The sequence below is a fragment of the Bufo gargarizans genome, chromosome 4 (assembly GCF_014858855.1).
Source record: "Bufo gargarizans isolate SCDJY-AF-19 chromosome 4, ASM1485885v1, whole genome shotgun sequence".
NCBI classification, from domain to species: Eukaryota; Metazoa; Chordata; class Amphibia; order Anura; family Bufonidae; genus Bufo; species Bufo gargarizans.
Genome location: NC_058083.1, coordinates 348,188,240 through 348,215,567, shown reverse-complemented (window position 1 = coordinate 348,215,567; position 27,328 = coordinate 348,188,240). Strand labels below are relative to the sequence as shown.

The 27,328-nt window shown below is 42.7% G+C and overlaps 1 protein-coding gene across 1 annotated transcript in view; it reads left to right on the top strand.

Moving 5' to 3' along the window:
- C4H6orf118 (chromosome 4 C6orf118 homolog) overlaps nt 1–27,328 on the top strand; it is a 157,955-nt gene that overhangs the window by 85,773 nt on the left and 44,854 nt on the right. The window contains exon 6 of the mRNA XM_044292222.1: nt 16,434–16,498. Within this exon, the coding sequence (XP_044148157.1) occupies nt 16,434–16,498 (65 nt within the window). The remainder of the gene's footprint in view (nt 1–16,433; nt 16,499–27,328) is intronic.

Here is a 27,328-nt window from a genome sequence, read left to right as displayed (position 1 = left end):
TACTACATGTGTGATACTTTTTTACAGACTAGGTGCACAAAGGGGCCCAAATTCCAATGAGTACCTTTAGGATTTCACAGGGCATTTTGTACGCTTTTGGATTCCAAACTACTTCTCACGCTTTAGGGCCCCTAAAATGCCAGGGCAGTATAAATACCCCACAAGTGACCCCATTTTGGAAAGAAGGCACCCCAAGGTATTCCGTGAGGGGCATGGTGAGTTCATAGAAGATATATTTTTTTCACAAGTTAGCGGAAAATGATTTTTTTTTCTTACAAAGTCTCATATTCCACTAACTTGTGACAAAAAATAAAATTTTACATGAACTCGCCATGCCCCTCACGGAATACTATGGCGAGTTCATAGAATATATATTTTTTTTTTTAGCACAAGTTTTTTTTTGTAATATAATTTTTATTGATTTTCAATAAAGTGAGCAAATTGTACAAGGTATAACATACCAAAACAAGTCATTATCAGTGGTACAAGTCGTACATTAACTTTTTCCAATCTTATTCAGCATTATTAACCACTACAGGACCACCGCACGCAGGGATGCGGCGGCCCTGTAACTCCTCCTGGACGCGCCGGCGCGTCATCTCGCGAGGCGCGAGATTTCCTGTGAACGCGCGCACACAGCAGCGCACGTTCACAGGATCGGCCGGTAAGCGAATGGATCTACAGCCTGCCAGCGGCGATTGTTCGCTGGCAGGCCGTGGATGCGATTATTATTTTTTTAACCCCTAAAAGGTATATTAGACGCTGTTTTGATAACAGCGTCTAATATACCTGCTACCTGGTCCTCTGGTGGTCCCTTTTACTTGGATCGACCACCAGAGGACACATGCAGCTCTGTAAAGTAGCACCAAACACCACTACACTACACCCCCCTGTCACTTATTAACCCCCTGATCACCCCATATAGACTTCCTGATAACCCCCCTGTCATTGATCACCCCCTGTCATTGATTACCCCCCTGGAAGGCTCCATTCAGATGTCCGTATGTGTTTTGCAGATCCGCTGTGTCTGTGTTTTGCGGATCCATAAAACACATACGGATGTCTGAATGGAGCCTTACAGGGGGTGATCAATGACAGGGGGGTGATCACCCCCCTGTCATTGCTCACCCCCCTGTCATTGATCACCCCCCTGTCATTGATCACCCCCCTGTAAGTCTCCAGTCAGACGTCCGTATGTGTTTTACGGATCCATGGATCGGATCCGCAAAACACATACGGACGTCTGAATGGAGCCTTACAGAGGGGTGATCACACCATATAGACTACCTGATCACCCCCCTGTCATTGATCACCCCTCTGTCTTTGATCACCCCCCTGTAAGGCTCCATTCAGACCTTTTTTCGGACTCCAAATGCGTACAATTTTAGACATTTATATTCCAGACTTCTTCTCACGCTTTAGGGCCCCTAAAATGCCAGGGCAGTATAAATACCCCACATGTGACCCCATTTCGGAAAGAAGACACCCCAAGGTATTCGCTGAGGGGCATATTGAGTCCATGAAAGATTGAACTTTTTGTCCCAAGTTAGCGGAAAGGGAGAGTTTGTGAAAAAAAAAAGAAATTCTGATAACTTTTGCCACAAAAAAAAATTCAATGAACTCGCCATGTCCCTCATTGCAATACATTGGGGTGTCTTATTTCCAAAATGGGGGTCACATGTGGGGTATTTATACTGCCCTGGCATTTTAGGGGCCCTAAAGCGTGAGAAGAAGTCTGGGATCCAAATGTCTAAAAATGCCCTCCTAAAAGGAATTTGGGCCCCTTTGCGCATCTAGGCTGCAAGAAAGTGTCACACATGTGGTATCGCCGTACTCGGGAGAAGTTGGGCAATGTGTTTTGGGGTGTCATTTTGCATATACCCATGCTGGGTGAGAGAAATATCTTGGTCAAATGCCAACTTTGTATTAAAAAAATGGGAAAAGTTGTCTTTTGCCGAGATATTTCTCTCACCCAGCATGGGTATATGTAAAAAGACACCCCAAAACACATTGCCCTACTTCTTCTGAGTACGTCAATACCACATTTGTGACACTTTTTTGAAGCCTAGGTGGGCAAAGGGGCCCACATTCCAAAGAGCACCTTTAGGATTTCATAGGGCATTTATTACACATTTTCATTTCAAACTACTTCTCACACATTAGGGCCCCTAAAATGCCAGTATAACTACCCCACAAGTGACCCCATTTTGGAAAGAAGACACCCCAAGGTATTGTTAAAGATGTGTGAATTTTATTCTATATTTTGTATATCTAGGATTGTAATGAGTTAACTTTTTCTACTTCCAAGTGCCCACCCACCCCCCTCTTTGTTTCAAGACTGGAGAAGAGAGAGACGGGGGCAAAGAGCTGTGCTGTGGGAAGTGTCTGATTTCTCATCTTTCTACAGGAGTCCCACAGAGTGTGGTGGAATGTGTAAGCCAATCATATGGCTTGATGATATGTATATATTATTCACTGCCTATAGAGAAGCCCCTCTTTGAAGTGTCACATATGACGTAGGCAGTATTCTTGTTAGAATAAACTCCATTACAAAATGGCGATGGTAACCAGATGTTTACACTAGTTCACATTCCAAAGTAGGACCCAGTGCGCAGAAGCCAGGGTGCTATCTCCTCTCTCTTATCTCTTCTTCCTTTTTGACCAATGAAACAATGTTTTAGCCTCAGTGAGGACTGCCCTCTTCTGAAAATGTATATATGCTTACCCCATGTAATTAAAGTTAGAGATTGCTTTGACCAACTTCTGTGTCAGTGTTCAGTCTCTCAGCCACGCGTGGATATTAACCCCTGGGGGGGGTACATTGATCTGGAACACCAGAGTGTAACTAAAATGCCCTAATTTAGGGTGGTTTTAACAGTATTCCGTGAGGGGCATGGAGAGTTCCTAGAATTTTTGTCACAAGTTAGCGGAAAATTATTTATTTATTTATTTTTTTCTTACAAAGTCTCATATTCCACTAACTTGTGACATATATCTCGGCAAAAGACAACTTTTCCCATTGTTTTATACAAAGTTGGCATTTGACCGAGATATTTATCTCACCCAGCATGGGTATATGTAAAATGACACCCCAAAACACATTGCCCAACTTCTCCTGAGTACGGCGATACCACATGTGTGACATTTTTTTGCAGCCTAGGTGGGCAAAGGGGCCCACATTCCAAAGCGCACCTTTAGGATTTCACAGGGCATTTTTTACACATTTTGATTTCAAACTACTTCTCACACATTAGGGCCCCTAAAATTCCAGGGCAGTAGAACTACCCCACAAGTGACCCCATTTTGGAAAGAAGACACCCCAAAGTATTTTGTGAGGGGCATGGCGAGTTCATGTAAAATTTTATTTTTTGTCACAAGTTAGTGGAATATGAGACTTTGTAAGAAAAAAAAAAATCATAATTTTCCGCTAACTTGTGACAAAAAATAAAAAAAGTTCTATGAACTCCCTATGCCCATCAGCGAATACCTTAGGGTGTCTACTTTCCGAAATGGGGTTATTTGTGGGGGGTTTTCTACTGTCTGGGCATTGTAGAACATGACAGAAACATTTTAGAACAATAAATTTAGAGAAAATGTATATATAGATGTCGTTTTTTTTTTTTTTTAAATTTACAACTGAAAGTGAAAAATGTCATTTTTTTTCAAAAATTTCGGTAAATTTCGATTAATAACAAAAAAAGTAAAAATGTCAGAAGCAATGAAATACCACCAAATGAAAGCTCTATTAGTGAGAAGAAAAGGAGATAAAATTAATTTGGGTGGTTGCATGACCGAGCAATAAACGGTGAAAGTAGTGTAGTGCAGAATTGTAAAAAGTGGTCTGGTCATTAAGGGTGTTGAAGCTAGGGGGGCTGAGGTGGTTAAAACACTGTAGAATACAAACTACAAGTTACAAATTACAAATTACCCCCCCCCCCCCTCCCTCCTCCCCCTCTCTCTCTACTTCTCTTAATGCAATATCATTACTTTTCAACCAATCTGAAGTCTTCCCAAAGTTTGGGCTAATTTCTTCTTCAGGTACCTCTCTGAAAGGATGAATGGGGCCATTAAAGTGTGCATGTCTTCATCAGAATATACCACTCCTATGAAAGACTCCCATCTCTTGAACAAAGAGTTAATAAACCGCCCTCCCATCTGTTCCGCCTCGATCCTCTCCATATTCAGGCAAAGTTTGGCATGATTAAGAACCTCCGTCATTGATGGCATTTGGGGTTTGAGCCAGTGCCTAAAAATACAGCGTTTGGCTGCCAACAGTAAGATATATATAACTGGTTGCACATTAGACCCATTTGCCCAAGCATGGAAGAGCATCAAGTCAGGAGTCAAGGGTATCGAGGTTTGCAATTACGGTAGTGTTTTTTATCTGGCATTTGACTAACTTCCCAAAATTCTGGGAGGCCGGGCCACACCCCATGACTCAAGTCAGATTTTTCCAACTGGCACTTAGGGCATTTAGACAATCTTTCAGAGGAAGGAAGGGCTGACGAGAACTGGAACCCATAAATGGCTTTATGAATAAATCTGAAATGTGATTCTCTCCAGACTTGATTGATTATCACTTGAATGATTAATGTATCCGCATCTAGTGAGGGAAACGTTTTTTTCCAGTGGGAGAATAGATTGTCCTCCAGACACTTTTGCTTGCAGTCCCGTATCTTGTGATAGATTTCTGAAAGTGACCTTTTTCTGGACCCATCTCCCACTACCCGATCAAAGGCATTGGCTGTGAATTCCCCACTCAGGTCTTTCACCCTATATCTAAGAAATCCCATGCGCCAAAAAGTGTTGTGGTTTAATTTGTGAATATCTATTCAGCATTTCTGCAAATTACAGATAGGAGTTAGCTTGTCTATCCCAGAAGTCCTGAACCTTCCCTAAACCCCCTCGTTTCCACGAAACAAAATGCTTTGTTTCATTACCTGCAGGAAACTCTGGGTGACCCCAGACTGGCATGTATTTTGATATCATGAAAGGGAGTTTGAAGATTTTACGTACCCCTTTCTAAGCCGCTATAATGTCTGTCAATAGAGTACTACGTTTGGCCACAGGGGGTAAAGCACAGAACTTTGTGTGGAGGAGTGCCCCCAAAGACCATGGTTGAGCTAGTTGGGCCTCTAACAGTGAGTTAGTGTAGAAATTGGATCCGAAGATCCAGTCTATACTATGTCTTAAAAGACTGGCTAAATTATATGATCTTACATCGGGTAGTGCCATTCCCCCCAACCCTTTTGATAATTGAAGTTTCGGAAAAGCTATGCTGGGTTTGCTGGGTGGGTAGTTTAAAGAATAGAGCGACCCTGGGCACCTTCCCACCTGGATACCAAGATATCTGATTGATTTGCCAGCTACCTGTAGGGGGACATCCAGTGGCCTCTCAGATGTGTTTGGAATAGTGGGGCCCAGAAATAGGATCTCAGATTTAGTGGCGTTAACCTGGTAACCTGACATATCACCAAATTCTGATAGCAACCGATACAAGTGGGGTAAGTCTCTGTATGGGTTCTCCAGGAATACTAGTAAGTCGTCTGCAAACAGGGCATGTTTAAGTTCCCTATTTTAATCCCCTCAATTTTATCTTCCCGTGCTAATTTCTTGGACAGGGGTTCCAATGCCAGGTTGAATAGAAGGGGGGATAAAGGGCATCCCTGTCTGGTACCTTTGCCCAACCTAAAAGGCTGCGACAAATAGCCTGAGGTGTGGATCCTAGCCCACGGATCAGCATATAATGCCCTTATGTACTGCCAGAAGGCTCCCTCAAAGCCCATTACCTCCAGTACCTGTTCCATCCATCCCCAGTGTACGTTGTTGAAGGCTTTTTCAGCATCAACTGTAACCAATGCTGGGGATGGCTGGAGATCAGGTAGGAGCTTGATTTCGTCTAAAACTGTGAATACCTTGCGTACGTTGGTGACCGCAGCCCTACCCTGTACGAAGCCCACCTGTGTCGGGGAAATCAATCTTGGCAATATTCCAGCTAGTCTGTCTGCTAGAATTTTGGAGACTATTTTCCGGTCGACATTAATTAGGGAGATTGGGCGGTACGATGATGGATAGGCTGGGTCCTTCCCTGGCTTTAAGACTTTTATATGGGCCGTGTTTGTTTGGGACGGAATTCCCTCCCCCCGCATGTAACCCGTATACACCTGTACTAACAGAGGTGAGATCTCTGGAGATAGGAGGCGAAAATTTTTTCCCGTGTACCCATCAGGGCCTGGGGCCTTCCCCAAGGACAGATTTTTGGTTGTAGTCTCGACTTCTCCTTTAGTGATGGGGGCATTAAGGATACTTTTTTCTTCCTCACTGATTTTAGGTAAGGACAATATCTTCTCTAACCACTGTCTACTGTTTGAAAGAGGCGTGTTTGGAGCCCTGTACAAATCTTCATAAAAGGCTCTCATGACTGCATTGAGTTCCTTGGGGTGCGTCTGTAAGTGTCCCAGACTATTTTTAAGGGGTGGGATGATAGTAGTGGGTCTCTGCCCTCTCGCCAACCCAGCTAACAATTTTCCCGACTTATTGCCATGTCTGTATAGACGCGCTTCCCATTTGGATTGTGAGATTGTTTCCCATCTGTGTAACCACTGCTCATACTCTTCTTTTGCCGACTGCCAATTGCACTGTAGGTTGGAAAGTGGGTTGCTTAAAAAGTTGGTGTAGGCTGTCCTCAGACTGTCGCTTAAGTCTGTTATTTTGGCTTTGATGGTTTTCTTTTTGTTATAGACATTGTAATGACCGGCAACACACACAGGGAGGAAAACAGGGAAAGCCCTGCACAAGGGAGAGGGAAAGGTGGTGACCCCTAACTCACCTTGCAGCTGGTACCTGCCTGCCCTGTCGTCCCTAGACGGGTTCCTCACCCGTGCGGCGATCACGTGCCTAAACCCTGGCTTTCCCTGAAATGAGCCCTAGATAATGAACGGGCCGGTGGGATCGCTAGTCCTCACCACTGCACTAAGAGGGAAACACCAGGGAGAGGACAGACAAACACAGACAAACACAAACACCCAGGTGGACGGCAACAATTGTCCACAAAGGTCCAACAGGGATCCGGAGGGTAGCGTTCTAAGGCAACACTCAGAGAACGCAGCAACACAGCTCCAGTGGGTCAGAATAGATGTCCAGGCAGGAAGCTCTATATCTGGCAACCAGAGAAGTGTGAGAGGGGAATATAAGGAGGATTGGGAGTGCTGGACAAGGAACAGCTGAGAGAAGGAGCTACGGATCCCTGAGTGAGCCAAAAAGGTTTGTAAAGCAAACCCAGAAAGCTACAATAAGGAAACTTCCCTATCTGACATAGAGCGTGCAGCCAACCGCTGCGACCTCCTGACCCCGGGTACAACGGAGTCAGGCGTGGCTCTTGACACCCTCGTGACAGACATAAGCTAATATTCTACCACGTAAAACCGCTTTTCCTGTGTCCCAGAGACTTTGAGGCCCTACCGTGTCTTTGTTGTCCTGGAGATACTCCAACCACCATCCCCTTAACCGATCTTTAAAGTCCTCATCTGTATACAGATTAGAGGGAAACCTCCAGACAAAGTCAGTACCCCTTGGGATGCGGTCTCTAAGTAGGATTGAAACTGGAGAGTGATCCGAAATAATCATCTCTTCTATCTGTGGATCAGACACAAGAGAGAGGCCACTTTTGTTCACCAGTAGGTAATCCAATCGTGACCAGGAGCCAGGTGCATTTGAAAATTGTGTGAATTCCCTACCCTTGGGATTAAAGACCCTCCATGTGTCGGTCAGTTGGGCATCTTGGAGTAATAGAGACAATCTAGGGTCCCTTACGTCTTGTCCTTTGCCCCTAGGTCGGTTTCTGTGTCTATCTTCCTCTGGGTTTGCCACTACGTTTAGGTCGCCCCCCAAAATCTTCAGCTCTATAGGGTCACTTGTTATGCGGGCACCTAGAGAGTTAAAGAACCCAGTGTCACGGTCATTCGTACCATATACATTATAAAGGCTTAAATCTCCTGAATGAGAAGTGAGATGAATGTGCGCAATCCTGCCCAGCGAGTCATGAAAATGTTGCGCCTCGGTGTATGGGAGCCCTTTCTTTAATAGCGTGAGTACGCCTGCCTTGTTCCCCACTGCTGGGGACCCAAACACTTCCCCTACTCACATACGCTTCATCCTAAAGAAGTCCTCCTGCCCTAAATGAGTTTCTTGCAGTAAGGCGATATCCACCTTTAGGCATTTTAAGTGTTTTAAAACCATAATAAGCTTGTGGGGCGACCAGAGACCTTTTATGTTTCAGGTTACTATCTTTAAAGTGTCAGCCATAAGGATAACTCCATGATGGAACACCGAGAAGCCATGTTGAGAGAGATAACTCGTACCCCAATTCCCTTCTCACCCCCCCCCCCTCTAACCTTTCTAACAGAACATACCCTACAACAAAGTAGTCTACTTAAAGACATAAACAAAGGGTATTCACCCCTACACATAGTGTTGAAGGCTTCACTTCTTCCCAACAATCTGAGCGCGTGTGCACAAGCCAACATAGAATGACATTAAATCCACATCTCTCCCCTTCCTTTGCACAGCGACATTTTGCAAAGACTAAAATATAGCCACGTTCATGACAACTATTAGAAAACAATCGCCATCCATAATGTTAGTTAGAGTTATAACGGAACGTCCGATGCAACAGGCATACCGAACTAAATTATTACAATTGCTCAGGACACTAACGTGTACATATGGAACAGTACTCATCCCCTCTGCATGATGACTGTAAATCCCTCATCCAGCCCTCTTCGGGATAGCTGCTAGTGCGCGCCGTTCCCACGTAGATATGTCCGGGGCGCCGTTCGAGGCTCTCGGCGCCATGATCCCGGGTTGCTCTGATGCGCTTTCTGAGCTGCTTCGGTAGGTGATCGCAGGTAGCGGGGCTCGCTCCACGTAGGAAATATTCAGTCGGCGACTTGCTTCTATCGGAGAATCGAAGGTTTCCATGTTACCATCTGGCATTTGCACCTTTAAGATTGCTGGGTACAATAGGGAAAAGCGAGTCTGGGATTTAAATAGTGCCGAGCAGAGAGGGGCAAAGACTCTTCGGCGTCTAGTGACATCCGCGGAGAAGTCTCTGAAGATAAGCACTCGCTGCCCTCGTAGTTGTACACTGCCACCTTGCTGTTTATAGGCCCGTAGTATGGCGGCCTTGTCGGCATAGTCCAGGTATTTAACTATGACTTGACGAGGTCTGTTGCCTCGTTCTTGAGTCGAGCGTATTTTCCGGGACTTGGCGGTGTCATCTGGCTGCACTCCCGGGCCCACCCGGTGGGCTCTCTCCGCCTTGCAGTTGGTCCCCAAACCAAGTACCTCTGGCAGCTCGACCTCACAAATGGCGGTAAGTTCCCACGCTGGTATATTCTCTTGAGAGGCCCACCAGACAGAGGTTGCCCCTTCTGGAGCGATTTTCGAGATCATCCAACTTGCTCCATAACTTTGCATTCTCCGCTGCCGTCTGGGTGAGTTGATGCTTGATCTGCTCATTTTCAGATTCTATGGCTGCCACCCTGGACTCGAGCTCTCCCAGATGGGTCTCATGTTTTGTGACCTCCGACTGTAGTGCCGCAAAGTTTTGCGACACCGTTGAAGAGAATGCTTCTTGCAGGTCAGGCAATATTCGGGCTGCCACTTCTAATGCCAACTGTTTATAGTCCACTGAGGGGTGATCTTCTTCCGCTGCGGTGACTGAAGTCGGCTGAAGTGGCTCGACCGGTGGGGTAGGAGCCCTAGGTTCTTCCTGTTGTGTCGCCATCTTAGTCAGTTGGCGCCTTCTCTGGCTTGGCCAGACTTTTCTTCGTTTTACTCCCCATGGAGATTAAATAACGGTCCATAGACCGCCTGGTAGCCTTGCTAATAGGTTGTCCCGCCTGCCTGCGAGTATTATGCAGTCGGTTTGACTGGGAGGCTATTGTCGCTGTGCTGCAGGGACGGAGCTTCACTCACACGCGACCAGTCATGTCGGTGCCGGAACCGGAAGCCCTGATTTATTTTTTTTGTCACAAAGTCTCCCTTTCCGCTAACTTTGGACAAAAAGTTCAATCTTTCATGGACTCAATATGCACCTCAGTGAATACCTTGGGGTGTCTTCTTTCCAAAATAGGGTCATTTGTGGGGTGTTTGTACTGCCCTGGCATTTGAGGGTCTCCACAATCATTACATGTATGGCCAGCATTAGGAGTTTCTGCTATTCTCCTTATATTGAGCATATGGGTAATGAGATTTTTTTTTCCGTTCAGCCTCTGGGCTGAAAGAAAAAATGAATGGCACAGATTTCTTCATTCGCATCGATCAATGTGGATGAAGAAAAACCTCTGCCAAAAAATGTGCAAAAAAAAATAAGAGGGGAAAGGCGTCTGCCAGGACATAGGAGCTCCGCCCAACATCCAAACCCACTTCAGCTCGTATGCCCTGGCAAACCCGATTTCTCCATTCACCTGGATGAATAAATCATTGCCCGAATTTTTATTTTTTAAATAAAAAATGTTTGCCAAAGTATATTAACACCGCCCCCTCATAAGCCTCGGCAAACGTATCTTTTTTACTGCAGAGGAGAAATCTTGTCTTGCAGCGCCGTATACACCGACTTTGTGTAATCTGACAGCAGCGCAATGCTTCTGTCAGAATGCACATCAGTGCTGCAGCTGGTTGATCGCTTGGTCCACCTAGAAGCTAAAAAAAACAAACAAAAAAAACAAACAGGCAGCAACGCAATAAATTTATTAACATCAACTTTTATAAACATTTGAAACATAACATTAAATAACATTTTTATTTTGTTTGTTTTTTACCTTTAGAGGACAAACCTCTCCTTCCCCATGGGACAATGTGCAAAGCGCCAAGAGATGTGGGGAAGTACATTATGCACTTTGTCCCAGGTGAAAGGAGAAGTTTGTAGCCGCTCTGTGTGAAAGGGCCCTAAGAGTCCTGTGTGCCTGTCCTGTGTCACGCGATCCCTACACTAATAGTGTACCTGTGTGTGGTACTTGTGGAAACACTCCCCTATGCATAGGGCAGGCTGGTCAGGACAGTCAGGACAAAAAACGTTGGTGTCACGCCTCATTCCAGCCCTGCTACAGACACAACATCTTTTTCTTGGGGAACGGTGAGTTGGGGTACCAGGATAAACACTCGGGAAGTGGCTGTCATGTAGCCGGCTAACTGCATCAGGGACTTGGGGCACGGACCCTCCTGGATACAGGAGTTCCGAAATGATCTCTTCCTAGAATTTTAGGAAGGATCCCGTAGAGAACAAAACTATTATAGACAGCCAATTGAATTAAATAAACAGACACCTTCTTATACCAGCGTCTTCTTATACCACACTACATAGGGAGCCAACATCTGGTCATTGAAGTACACCCCTCCCATGTGAAGGGTTTAGTCGTGGACACAGAGGGGTTTCTCAATGACTCCAGTTGCCCTTTCAATTTGTACTGCCGTGTCTGCATGAATGGTGGACAGAAGGTAAATGTCCCTCCACTTCACCGCGAGCATTTCTTGGTCACACAAGGCAGCCCTCTCCCCCCGTGCAAGTCGGGTATTAACGAGCCGTTGGGGGAAGCCCCGGCGACTAGGTCGCGCGCCGCCACAGCATTGAATTACGACTAGATGTAAGTGCCGAAAGAGGGCCACGCTTGTGTAAAAATTGTCCACGTATAAGTGGTACCTCTTGTGGAGTAAGGGTGACACCAAGTCCCAGACAATCTTGCCACTGCTCCCCAGGTAGTCAGGACATCCGACTGGCTCCAGTTTTGAGTCTTTTCCCTCATAGACCCTAAAACGATATGTATAGCCTGTGGCCCTTTCACAGAGCTTATATAGTTTGACCCTATACTGGGTGCGCTTGCTGGGGATGTACTGTTTGATGCCAAGGTGCCCGGTAAAATGTACAAGGGACTTGTCTATGCAGATGTTCTGATTGGGGGTATACACATTTGCAAACCTGGATGACAAACGGTCTATGAGGGGCCGAATTTTGTGGAGCCGGTCATAAGCAGGGTGGCCTCTTGGATGACAGGTTTTATTGTCAGTAAAATGCATAAAGCGCATGATGCCCTCAAAACGTGCCCTGGACATAGCAGCAGAGAACATGGGCATGTAATGTATTGGGTCTTCAGACTAATAGGACCGCAATACATTTTTTTTAGCTAGACCCATGCTGAGGATAAGGCCCAAAAATATTTTTAATTCGGAAACTGTGACTGGTTTCCACCGGAAAGGCTGGGCCTAGAAGCTTTCCGAATTGGAGATTATATACTGTGTGGCGTAGCGGTTAGGTTTCTGCCACAACAAAGTCATAGAGATCCACGGTGAAGAACGGCTCAAAAAACTCAAGGGCAGATCCTAAATGAGCTGTCTCCACGCGAACTCCAGACTGGGCGGTGAAAGGGGGCAATACGGTTGCGGCGGAAGCAGGGGCAAACACTGCGTTTTTTGTAGAGCCTAAGGTGACCCTAATCTACTGATATAGATCTGATTCAGATCAGTCTTGATCACTTACAGATACTATATAGTACTAGTGCTGATTAGCGACAGCGATGACGCTAATAAGCGACTAATCAGTGAGTGTGGTGGGGTTAATAAAGGGTTAATAAGTGATGGGGGGGGGGGTTAATGTGTGTGTGTGTGTGGTGTTTGGTGCTACTTACAGAGCTGCCTGTGTCCTCTGGTGGTCGATCCAAGCAAAAGGGACCACCAGAGGAGCAGGTAGCAGGTGTATCAGATGCTATTTACAAAATAGCGTCTGACATACCTATTTGATTGGTTATTTTAAAAATCTACAGCCTGCCAGCCAATGATCAGCGCTGGCAGGCTGTAGTTCAACTTGTTTACTGCGCGATCCTGTGAACGCGTGCTCCTGTGAGCACTCGTTCACAGGAAATCTCAGGTCTCACGAGATGACGCCAATAGGCGTCGCTGAGACCCGAGAGCACTGCCGCCCGGACGCCTTTCGGCATTACAGTGGCGGCAAGAGGTGAAAAAAATGATATATCTGCAGTACACCTACTGAAAAGGGCTTTCCAGGATTTTGATATTGATAATCTATTCTCAGAATAGACCATTAATATCTAATTAACGGGAGTGAGCAAAACATTTGAGCAAAACGGGAGGGAGCAAAACAGCTACGTCCTAAATCCTGAACCCTAGAATCAATATAAATAGCAAAAAAAATACTTTTTTTTCTCAGCATAAAATCTTTCTGGGATTAATAGAACTGAGAGCAGTAATCTGAGTGGTATGTACCTAACTTCCAGCAATTTTCCTGCTGGTTTCTGACAATTTATGTAATTATTAAGAATTATTAAAAGGAACCTGTCAGCTATTTTATGCTGCCCTTTCTGAAAGCAGTATGTAGTGTTGACAGGCACACTGATTTAAAGAGAACCTGTCACTACAAAATGCAGTGTAATCTGCCGGCAGCATGTTATAGAGCAGGAGTTGCTGAGCAGATTGATATATAGTTTTGTGGGAAAATGTTCAGTAAGAAATGTAATTAATATATTTAAACCTCATCTCTTTCTATACCTAAAGGAGTTTTGCAGACAGTATATTGACATATATCTTTAGGGTAGGTCATCAGTATCTGATCGGTGTGGGTCCGACTCGCAGTGTAATCTTGAGGAGGAAATAGCGCTTGTAGGAGCACTGCCTCCTCCTTAAACAGCTGATTGGATGGGGTGCTGGGAGTTGGACCCCCACCGATCATATATTGATGACCTTTCCTGAGGATAGGTCATCAATATAAACTGCCTGCACAACTCCTTTGAGTCCACCCCCTTTACAGCTCTGTGACTGACAGCTATGTAGGTATACACATTTACACAGGGAATGCTATCAATCACTGATAACACCTCCATGTGTACAACTATCAGTGCCTGACAACTATCTATGTGTACACACTTACACAGAGAATGCTATCAATCACTGATAACACCTCCCCGTGTATAACTAAAGTGAGAAAGAGCAGAGATTTAAATATATCAATTATACGTTTTACAGAATCTTTTCTGAGAAAACTATATACCAATCTGCTCAGCTCGTTCTGATCTATAACATGGTGCCTGCAAATTGCACTGCTTTTTTTGGTGACAGGTCCTCTTTAGGGTAGGGCTACATGACAACACGTCGCACGTCAATAAAGTTGTACGACATTGCACATAATGATTGTCAATGGTGTCGCAATGTGACATACTGTGACACGAAGGCACAGAAAATTCAGACTTGATGGATTTTGTGTTACAGATCGCAAGTTGTGTGCAACTTTTACTCCAGTGACTAGTCACATGTGACATGTTCAGGGCCGGACTGGGGATAAAAAACAGCCCTGAAAAAAGTTGCATACCAGCCCCACAGTATTGCGTCATTATTTACTTGTTTATAAAAGGGGAAAGCGTTCATTTTAAAACACGTGTGTAAACACTAATATGAACTTTGCCCCACGATAGCTCTTTTGTAGAACCCCCATTGTTCATATTATCACAGTGTTTTCCCAACCAGGATGCCTCCAACTGTTGCAAAACTACAACTCTCAGGATGCTCAGACAGTGTTTTACCATGCCCTTTGACCCGCCCCTTTTTGTTGGCCACCTATTTAATGATTGTTGCATGCAACATTTTACTTGACCAGCTATTTTAGATATTCTACATCAGTCCTGTTACAATCCCTCCTCCCCCCAATGAGCCTTTCAACCAAATAATACAAATATTTATAAAATATGCTGCAAAAAAAAAGTAATTCTGCAATGTAAAATCGATAATAAAGATCAACTGCAAACAAACATATTTTACATGAAAACTTACAGTTACTTGGCTTGGCCCTTGGGGATCTCGGACACCACTTCAACGCTTTGGCCGGGGGCTTGGTGGAGCTGATGTTGTGTTTTATCCTAATGAGAAATATTTCATAATAAGGATTTGGAGAATGGGCAGAGGGATAGCAGAGCAGAGAGAGGCCGGTGCTGCTACTAGGGGGTCATACCATGGGGGAGTAATAAAGCCCACCATAATGCCCCCCAAGTAGTAATAATTCTTCTAATGTGCAAAACATACCCCTTTGTAATGCCCCCAGTTGAGCTAATGTTCCCATAATGTGCCAATATAAAATACCCCTTCTCAGTGCCCCCGTAGATGACCCCATAGTGCTCATCCCCCCCTTCCCCATAGTACCAACCATAATGTGTCCCAGTATAAAATGCCCCTATACAGAGCCCCCCATATAAAATACTACTTCTTTTTAGCCTCAGTAGATGCCCCAATAAATGCCCCCAATCATGTGCCAGTAAGATATGCCCCCAATCATGTGCCAGTAAGATGTGCCCCCATAGATGCCCCCAATCATGTGCCAGCAGCCAGAGCCCCCCCCCACCATCATGTGCCAGTAGCCAGAGTGCCCCCCATATCATATGCCAGGAGCCCCCCCCCTTATTATGTGCCAGTAGCAGCCCTCATGTGCCAGTAGCGGCCCTCATGTGCCAGTAGCCGCCCTCATGTGCCAGTAGCCGCCCTCATGTGCCAGTAGCCCCTTTATCATTTTCCAATAGCCCCCCCATGTGCCAGTATCCCCCCTTATGTGCCAGCAGCCCCATATCATGTGCCAGCAGCCCCCATCATGTGCCAGCAGCCCCCATCATGTGCCAGTAGCCCCCATCGTGTGCCAGTAGTCGTCCTTATGTGCCAGTAGCCCCCCTTATGTGCCAGTAGCCCCCCCTATCATGTGCCAGTAGCCCCCCCATCATGTGCCAGTAGCCCCCCCTTATGTGCCATTTGCCCCCATCATGTGCCATTAGCCCCCCATCATGTGCCAGTAGCCCCACTTATGTGCCAGTAGTCATCCTTAAGTGCCAGTAGCCCCCCTTATGTGCCAGTAGTCGTCCTTATGTGCCAGTAGCTCCTGGAGGGGACACACCTCTCCCTCCCCTGCCGTAGCATAGACATCTGTATAGCCATCCTGAGGACGGCAATACAGATGACTATGGAGATGAGCGCTTCCACAATGGAAGCACTCATCTCCTGCTGTGCCCTGCCGCCAGCCACCCCCACTTGTCACCAGGGCCGCGACCTTGCGGCACTCAGGCCGGCCGGCCTAACGGGAAATTTCCCGGTATCCCGGCAGGCCAGTCCGGCCCTGCACATGTTTTCACAGCCAAATCACAGTTCTAAAAGAGTTGCACAACGGCAAGTTGCAAGTCGGACATATTTTTGCAGATGTCTATGTGGCCACACCCTTAAACTGTGCTTGGTTGGTTTGCATAAATTTATTGTTTAATTATAAATGTAATTCATGTAGATTAGTTTTTCCACTTCTGTGTGGATGCACCCTTATTAGTTTTAGGAATATTATATCTATTTAGTCTTTATGCAGACACTTTCTATAATCTGTTCTTGCTTCATATCATCAGACTTAGAAATTATTTGAAGACTGAACTGAACAATGAGTTCATAAGTGAAACAGTGCCTGATGAAGGTGAGTCTTTCATATTAAAGAGGGTAAATATTCACTTTTGTGCAGGGAAAACAGCTTTTTTGGAATCCTCTCTTCTCATTCACACGTCAGTGATTCACGGCATAGACAGCACATGTACTCAATAATTTTAATGCATGTATTCACATATCAGTTTTTTACTACGGTCCATGTTTTAGCTTGGAAGCATGTTCTATTTTGTTTGTCACGCCCATTATTTTCTATGGGTCTGTGAAAACCCCGGATGACACACAGACCACACACAGATCTTTCCCAGGCACCTTCACGGAGGCATCATTGACCATCTTTTCACGGATTTAGGCCTCCTTCACACGACCGTATAGCTTTTTCAGTATTTTGCTGTCCGCAAACAACGGATACGCATAAAATATGGATGACATCCGTGTACATTCCGTTTTTTACTGAGCAGAACATCTGGCCCCTAATAGAACACTACTATCCTTGTCCGTTATGCGAACAATAATAGGACATGTTCTATTTTTGAACGGAAATAATGAAACGGAAGACATACAGAGTACCATCCGTTTTTTTGCGGATCTATTGAAATGAATGGTTCCGTAAACCGTCAGTATATGGAACGCAAAAAAAACGGAACAGAAGCATTTTGTGAATAAGGCTTTACAGACAGAAATTTCAGTTTAAGTATACGGTTTGTTCACCTTTTTTTAACCCATTCACGCACAGCGCTAATCGGGTGGGTGCATGAGCTGCACCCACCTGGTCAGCGGCAGGGGTCCGGCAGTGACTGATAGTCGGACCCCTGCTGTATGCGCCGGCATCAGTGATTACACCGATGCCGACGCAATAACCCCTGCACAGCGACAGTCAGCGCTGACCGCTGCACGTGCGATGTCCGTGCAGGGAGGAAGCAGCCATCGGGTCCCTGTGCTGCTGTGATGGGGACCTAATGGCAGGGAAGGCAGCCCGATGCCTTCCTTATGCATCGTGGCTACCTTCCGTGACAGCCTGTGAGATCCATCCCCTTGGATCTCACAGGCAGGAAGGCTGTAAGTGTATTATAGTGTGTAATACACTTATAGCCAATGCATGTAAAGGGGATCAGACCCCCAAAAGTTGAAGTCCCAGAGTGGGACAAAAAAGTAAAGTGAAAAAAAAAGTTACGAAAAAGTGTGTCCTTTTTCCCTAATAAAGTTAAAAAAAATTGGAAAAAATAGGGAAAAAATTAAAAGTATACATATTAGGTATTTCCGCGTCCGTATCGACTGGCTCTAAAAAAAATATCACATGACTTAACACCTCAGATGAACAGCGTAAAAAAATAAAAATAAAAACTGTGCTAAAAAAACATTTTTGGTCACCTTACATCACTAAAAGTGCAACACCAAGCGATCAAAATAGTACCAATCTAACCGTCACCTCATCCAGAAAAAAATTAGTCTCTACCTAAGACAATCGCACAAAAAATCAAAATAAACTATGGCTGTCAGACTATGGAGATAATAAAACAAGATTTTTTTTAATTTGAAAAATTATATTATTGTGTTAAATGTAAAAAAAATAAAAAAGTAGACATATTAGGTATTGCAGCATCCGTAACAGCCTGCTCCAAAAAAATACCGCCTAACCCTTCAGGTGAACACTGTAAAAAAAGATAAAATAAAAACGGTGTAAAAAAAACAACAATTTTTTTGTCACCTTACATCACAAAAAATGACCTAACCCCTCAGAACACCGTAAAAAAAAACTAAAAAACTGTGTCCTAAAAGCCATTTTTTTGTCACCTTACATCACAAAACGTGTAATACCAAGCGATCACAAAGTCTTATGCACCCCAAAATTGTACCAATCAAACCTTCATCTCATTCCGCAAAAATGATACCCTACCTAAGACAATCACCAAAAAAATGAGAACACTATGGCTCTCAGACTATGGAGACACTAAAACATGATTTTTTTTATTTAAAAAATATCATTGTGTAAAACTACCATACATAAAAAAATGACATATTCTGTATCGCCGTGTCCGTAACAACCTGCTCTATTAAAATACCACATGATCTAACCTGTCAGATGAACGTTGTAAGTAACAAAAAATGTAAACTGTGCCAAAACAGCTATTTTATGTTACCTTGCCTCACAAAAAGTGTAATATAGAGCAACCAAAAATCATATGTACCCTAAAATAGTACCAACAAAACTGACACCTTATCCCAACGTTTCCAAAATGGGGTAACTTTTTTGGAGTTTCTACTCTCGGGGTGCATCAGGGGGGCTTCAAATGGGACATGGTGTAAAAAAAAACTAGCCCAGCAAAATCTGCCTTCCAAAAACCATATGGCATTCCTTTCCTTCTGCGCAATGCCGTGTGCCCGTACAGCAGTTTATGATGACATATGGGGTGTTTCTGTAAACTACAGAATCAGGGCCATAAATTTTATTTTTATTTTGGCTTTGTTAGCGGAATTTATTTTATTAAAATGGAAAATCTGCCAAAAAAGTGAAATTCTGAAATTTCATCTCCATTTTCCATTAATTCTTGTAGAGCACCTAAAGGGTTAACAACGTTTGTAAAATCAGTTTTGAATACCTTGAGGGGTGTAGTTTCTAAAATGGGGTCATTTTTGGGTGGTTTCTATTATGTAAGCCTCACAAAGTGACTTCAGACCTGAACTGGTCCTTAAAAATGTGGGTTTTGGAAACTTTCCCAAAAAATTTCAAGATTTGCTTCTAAACTTCTAAGCCTTCTAACATCCCCCAAAAATAAAATGGCATTCACAAAATGATCCAAAGATAAAGTAGACATATGGGGAATGTAAAGTAATAATTATTTTTGGAATTATTACTATCTATTATAAAAGTAGAGAAATTGAAATTTGTACATTTGGTATTTTTTTTATAAATAAAAATAAAACATTTTGACTTAAATGTACCACTGTCATGAAGTACAATATGTGACGAGAAAACTATCTTAGAATGGCTTGGATAAGTAAAAGCATTTTGAAGTTATTACCACATAAAGTGACACATTTCAGCCCCAGTTACAGGAGAAATCAATAGTGGAAAAAAAAAAATATGTGAATTTAAATGTGCCCCAGAGGTCTTGTATGACCTTATAGGGGACGCAAAGTGTAAAATAAAATAAAAAAGTGTTAAAATAAAACGTAAGTAAGGAATAAAAGTTAAAAAAATTTAAATAGAAAAAAAGAAATAAAATAGACGTATATGACGTGATCCACCCAGTCCGATAAACACCACAAAAAAATAATAAATAAAAACTGTGTAAAAAAAAAAGACATTTTTGTCACCTTGCATCACAAAAAGTGCAACACCAAGTGATCGAAAAGGCATATGTCCCACAAAATGGTACCAATAAAATCGTCACCTCATCTTGCAAAAAATGGGCCCCTACATAAGAAAATCGCTCAAAAATATATCGCTATAGCTCTCAGAACATGGACACATTAAAACATAATTTTTTGGTTTCAAAAATGCTATTGTGTAAAACTTAAATAAATAACAAAAAGTATACATATTAGGTATCGCCACATCCGTAATAATCTGCTCTATAAAAATGTCACATGACCTAACCCCTCATGTGAACGCTGTAAAAATAAATAAATAAATAAAAACTGTGCGAAAACAACCAATTTTTGGGTCACCTTGCCCCATAAAGTGAATGATCCAAAAATCACATGTACCCAAAAATAGTACCAATAAAACTGGCACCTTTTCCCCTAGTTTCCAAAATGGGGTCACTTTTTGGGAGTTTCTACTGTAAGGGTGCATCAGGGGGGCTTCAAATGGGACATAGCATCTAAAAACGAGTTCAGCAAAATCTGCCTGCCAAAAACCATGTGGCGCTCCTTTTCTTCTGCGCCCTGCAGTGTGCCCTTACCTAAGTTTACGACCACATGTGGGGTGTTTCTGTAAACCGCAGAATCAGGGTAATAAATATTGCCTTTTGTGTTAAAGAAAAAATTTTATTGAAAAGGAAAATCTGCCCAAAAAGTGAAATAAAAAAATTTGATCTCCATTTTCCTTTAACTCTTATGGAACACATAAAGGGTTAACAAAGTTTGTAAAATCAGTTTTAAGTAACTTGAGGGGTGTAGTTTCTACAATGGGGTCATTTATGGGGGGATCCACTATGTAAGCCCCAAAAAAGTGACTTGAACTGGTCCTTAAAAAGCGGGTTTTCGCAATTTTCTTAAATTTTAAGAATTGCTTCTAAAATGCTAAGCCTTCTAACGTCCTAAAAAAATAAAATGACATTTACAAAATAATGCTAACATAAAGTAGACATATGGGGAATGTTAAGTAATGCATATTTTATGAGGTATCACTTTCTGTTTTAAAAGCAGAGAAATAGAAATTTTGAAAATTGAGAATTTTTAATTTTTTTGGTAAATTTGGGAATTTTTCATAAATAAAGGTGAAATATATTGACTCAAATTTATGACTGTAATGAAGTACAATGTATCACGAGAAAACAATTTCTGAATGGCTTGGATAAGTAAAAGCGTTCCAAAGCTATTACCACATAAAGTGACATGTCAGATTTGCAAAATTAGGCCTGGTCATGAAGGAGGCCCGAATGTGAAGTGGTTAACATGCTATCTTAAGATCACTTCTCCCATGGACCACATTGCTTGGATGAGAGCCATGTCAAGTAATTTTGCGTCCATCAGTGACATGGCTTTTGTGCAGCTCATTCCTGTTCCAGTGAATTGGTTTAAGCTACAAAACCAAGCACAGCAATTATACAATATACAGCGCTGTTCTTGGTATAGTATGAAGAGCCCCTTCAAACTGCAGCTCATTGAAGGTGTTGGGAGTTGGACCCACCAATCAGATATTGATGTCCCATCATGAGGATATGTCATCGATATTTAATTTCTCTAAATATCCTTTAACTCATGCAGTACACAGTTCATTTTAGTGGTGATTCCAAAAATCCCATCATTGATATGATGTTGGAAACTTTTACTTGCTAGCCGAAATCTATAATTGCTTATATCTTCTTGTTCCTGAATATGATTTATATTTGTACCTAACAAGTAAAGTGATTGTTAATGGGGGGTAGTCTCATTTCACCAAATGTCATTTATCATGTAGAGAAAGTTAATACAAGGCACTTACTAATGTATTGTGATTTGTCCATATTGTCTCCTTTGCTGGCTTGATTCACGGCTCGTTTCCAGTGGTTACCTCATATCTGTGCTGCAGCCTTGCCTATATGTGCTCCCATGTCCCAGCCACTAGAGAGTCTGGAGCTTTTTCCTGTAGTGTGCAAGCAAGACCACCACTGCATTGCAGGGTTGTCATAATCCCTGGATATAAGCAATGTATAATGCGATAGAAAAATAAATAAAGGGGGGGGCGTGGCTTGGCTGCTGAACTGGATGGCCGCATGAAGTGAGAGCTCCTCTGCAAAATAGCTCTATAAGCGACTAAAAACCGACTTATGCTTCAAAATGGACAACTTTTACAGTACCAAGCGATCCAGACACTCAAGGACCAGAGGACCTAAGAATTCTGATCGTTCAATTCGCAGAAATAGATCGTTTTCAAGCCATGAACAGGAGGATCGGGACGATGCAGGGACAGTCTCTGATGCCTCATCGGGCTCTAGCTACAGGAGGGCTCCTGCCTATGAGAAAAGATCGGTTTTTAATACACCGATTAATACAGAAAGAAGAATGCCGCATGTACCTCCCTGCACCCCGTTTAAAAAGGGGAAACCGATGGATTTACTGAAGGATTTATCAAGCGCTGGACTCGGCTCCTGTAAAACTCCGCCCGACTTGAGCAGAAAAAAGATCGTGGCCGGAGCCGCAGCACCAGCCGCAAGCCTGAATCCCCAGCCATCCGACTCGCTGGAGGACAGCGATCGTGAGCAGGGAGAGGCTGTCCACACTGCAAAGACCCAGGAGAACGTATCGCCGGCACGGAGCCCTCAAAGAAAGGAGAGGAAGCCGCAGCAGGACCGGAGCCAGGACGCAGTAAGTACAGCGCATACAAGCGAGACTGTGCCTGACACCTTCATAGACTTTCAAGCCACAGACCAGGAGCTGTCAGCGACCCTTCTTAAAGATATGCTCCTAGCATTAAGGAGCTCTATTAATAACGATTTTAAAGCAACAATATTGCCGTTCCAGCGAGCTGTAGAGGAGCTTGGCGACAGAGTATCACACATAGAAAATAAGATGGGAGAATTTGCTGAATCTCAAAACGAAGTGATAGATCGTCACAACGTTATTGAAGATACAGTGGAATCGCTGCAAGCTAAGATCACTGATTTGGAGGATTGCAGCAGAAGAAATAATATTAAATTCAGAAGAGTCCCTGAGTCAGTTCCTAATAGTGAATTGGTCCCTTATATTACTGATCTGATCAAAGTGTTGATTCCCCATGCTAAAGATTTTGAACTAAGCATTGATAGGGCACATAGGTTGCCCAAACCAGCGTATCTGCACAAAGATGTTCCCCGTGATGTTCTTGCACGATTTACTTTTTTCCATGTGAAGGAATTGATGTTGAGGGAAATGAGAAAAAATCCTACTCTTCCTGAACAATTTGCTGGATTGAAACTCTTTACTGACCTCTCTGTGGCCACTATCAAGGCTAGAAAAGAATTTGCAGTGATTACTAGAACTTTGGCTGCCAACGGTATTAACTACAGATGGGGCTTACCTGTTAAAGTTTTAGTTTTTAAAGATGGCGTCTTACATGTGCTTAAATCACCTGAAACAGCATTAACCACCCTTAAGGAATGGAATTTGAAGCTGGAACAACCCCCACTCTACCAAGACAAAGCCTCCAGAAGGCCACAGGAGAGTCAGCAATCTAACAAAGCATATGACCGTAAAAGATCAATGAGTCATCCTAAACAAAGGGACGACGCCTGAAGCAGCTACAAAGAGCTTGATATAATGTGGAGGAGGGGATCTTCATGTTTGCCGGACTTACCCACCCTGTAACTTTTATTGATGACACTGGTTCATCCACACATTTTTGCCCTGATTGCTAGTGGGCTATTTGTTTTGTTTTCAGTTAACGTTTCAGTTTTAATATTCGATTGCTTGTTTTATGTTATTTTTGCAGGAACACACAACCACTCCAATACCTATGTCCACCTCTACCGTCCTGGACCCATGCACCTAGATGAAGAAAACAATGCAATTTTCAGTGAATGTGACTGGTATAGTGACCTGGAAATATTGAGGTACTCAGCTATGTCTATTTCTCAATTATGGCTATCACTTTAACATCAAATAATGTGAGGGGTTTGAACTCCCCTTTTAAGCGACATCAATTGTGGAGTGAGGCTTTGAACAGGAATTGTGACATACTGTATGCCCAGGAGACTCGTATTGCTAAAATAATACCCCTCAGATCCGACATAGAAGGTTCCCAAAAATAGTCTATACTACTTATACAAAGAAAAAGAGAGGAGTCCTGATAGCATTCAGAGACACTGTCTCAGTTGATGTACAGGAGCAATATGTTGACCCTGCAGGAAGATATATCATATTGGTAGCTCTAATCGACAATAAACACTACACTCTAGTTAATGTATATGCCCCCAATTTGGGCCAGACCTAATTTTAAAAAAAATTGCTTAAAAAAATTAATGAGGTAAAAAAGGGCTATCTAATAATAGGAGGAGATTTTAATGCGGTCCTCAACTCTGAAACAGACACCACTCATGGAGGTAGATATAGGGACTCAGCCTTTCAGAAATTGATTGAACAAAATGATCTTTATGATATTTGGAGACTCCAACATGTCTCAGAAAAGATTATACTCACTTTTCACATAAAAGCAACTTGTACTCTAGGATAGATTACTTTCTGATTGAAAGAACCCTCATAGACCTAATTTCCAAAACTGAAATAGGCAATATTGTTTGGTCTGACCACGCCCCTATCAGCCTGACCATCTTCACTAATAGACACCAAACTAACGACTATATGTGGAGAATTAACCAATTTATTTTAAATAGTGAAAAATTAGCAGACTTCATTAAAACAGACCTGAAAGAGTATTTCAATATCAACGATACCACAGACATAGACCCTTTTATTATTTGGTGTGCCCACAAAGCAAATATTAGGGGCTCGTTCATGTCAATAGGCTCTTACGTAAAAAAACAGAGAGAAAAGGAAATTAATGAATCTCTAAAACTAATCAAAGATCTAGAATCTAAAAATAAATTGAACCCGTCTTATACTATAACTGAAGATCTACAAAAAGTGAGATTCCAGATGTACAATCTGCTATTATTTAAATATGAAAAAACTCTCAGACAGTCCAAGGTTAATTTTTACTCACACGACAACAAAGCAGGAGCTCTTCTTGCAAGACGTTTGAAAGCTAGATTCCAAAAAGCTAAAATCTGCCAAATCATTCACCCACATTCCAAGCAGATAAAAATTGCCCCTAGGGATACTGCTAATGCATTCAAACATTATTATGAAAATCTGTATAACCTAACTCCTGATCCCCAACAAATGATAGGAGAGTCAAATATTGTGGAATTCCTGAAAAAACTCAATCTACCTAAAATTAAATTAGAGCATCTCCAACAGTTAAATCTTCCGATTTCCTTGATGGAGATCACAAAAGCGATTAAATCTTCCCCCAACCAGAAATCCCCAGGCCCTGATGGATTCTCTGCCGAATATTATAAAAAATGTATTGATATATTACTTCCGTATCTCCACAAAATATATAACATAGCGTTCAACACAGGCAATTTCCCTGAGGACATGTTGAGAGCTACGATCGTGACGATCCCGAAACCAGGCAAGGATCCATCGGAAGTCAAGAATTACAGACCCATATCTCTTTTGAATGTAGACATAAAAATTTATGCTAAAATTATTGCAGACAGATTCCAAAATATTCTTCCCGACTTAATCCATAAAGATCAGATGGGCTTCTTAAAAAGTAGACAAGGCCCAGATAATACCAGACGTATTGTGTCTCTGCTTCAATACTGCGAAAAATATAGAATACCTTCTATCTTCCTAACAATTGACGCTGAGAAGGCATTTGACCGTATCAATTGGTCTTATGCGTTCAAAGTGCTGGATGCATTTGGGATAACAGGACCTATACAGTCGGGTATTGAAGCATTGTACAGTAACCCCTCTGCCAATATATATGTAAACAGCTCCCTATCAGAAACATTCACTATTACAAATGGCACTAGACAGGGCTGCCCTTTCTCTCCTTTACTGTTTGTACTTTCAATAGAACCACTAGTGACTGCAATTAGATTAAATCCAGATATACACGGCATAGGCCTAGGACACCAAGAATATAAACTAGCCTTATTTGCCGATGATATCATCTTAACATTAACCAACCCTCAAGATTCATTTAAAGCATTTTTTGATACTGCTCAGTCTTTCAGCAACTTATCCTATTATAAAATAAATCAAGATAAATCTCAGGCTCTTCCACAATATCAATACAGTCCTTTTACATAGTCTCAAACAAAAATACAAACTCGACTGGCAGAAATCAGAAATTACCTACTTGGGCATACAAGTGTCACATCCCTCCTCAAAACTGTTTGAGAATAACTACCCCAAACTAGCCTCGGAAATGAGCAAAGACATGGCTGACTTCTCAAAGAATACGATCTCCTGGCTAGGCAGAATAGCAGCGTACAAAATGTTGCTTCTGCCGAGGCTATTGTACCTCTTCAGGTCACTGCCAATTGAAATTCCTGACTCGTTTTTTGCATCACTGAACTCCAGACTAAGGTTATTCATCTGGAACCACAAAAAATCTAGAGTAGCTTTCAAGACCATTATCACCAAAAGAAGGGCGGACTGGGAGTTCCGCATATAAAATATTACTATTTCTCAGCCGTATTGGACCAACTATCCCATTGGTGGTCGGACAATCCGGAGAAACTATGGGTCCAGATTGAGAAACATATCTGTGGTCTCAATACGTTGAAAACCAGACTTTCGACACCCATATTAGGTTTCCCTCCCCCCTTCTCATATTAATGTAGTTAAAGTCTCTGATGAAATATGGAAATCATTCCTTAAATTGAGGAAAGGGAAACTCCACTCGCCTCTATCTGATTGCACCTTAGAATTCCTACAAGATCAAGTGGCCATGATCCCTGTCCAAGACTGGAACACATTGGGAGTCAAGTCCCTTCAGGACTTTTTTATGGGAGGGACGCTATCTTCTTTTTCACACCTCAAAGCCAGATTTGGTTTTGGAAGAGACGATTTTTATAGATTCCTCAACATTAGAGACTTTGTTAATAAACGCTTGGTAAAGGAAAAAGTACACCTACCCCACATGATCACAATTGCTAATTTGTTTAAAAAGAAGAAGGGTATCTCCATATTCTACTCACAATTAACAGACTCTCTTAATTCCTCTACTAACAATCATATACTCAAATGGGAGCAGGATCTACATATCAAAATAGAACTGTCAGATTGGCATGCTTCTTTTTCTAATATCCATAAATTTTTCCATAGCACCAACCATAAAGAAGTGATTTATAAAACATATCTCAGATGGTACCACACCCCAAGCAAACTGCATTTGATTTTTCCCGACACGTCTGATAGATGTTGGAGGCAATGCGGAAATAAAGGGACAATCTTGCATACACTCTGGGAATGCGACATTATAAAACCCCTGTGGAAGGCTACGGAAGTTGTCATACACTCTGTATTGAAACTACATATTACCCTAACTCCCCAATTAGCTTTGTTATTGTTGGGACTTGATCTTCCAAACAACTTCAGGTCAATAGTCGCACATATTGTTATGGCTGCAAAACTAGTGATAACGAGACACTGGAAATCG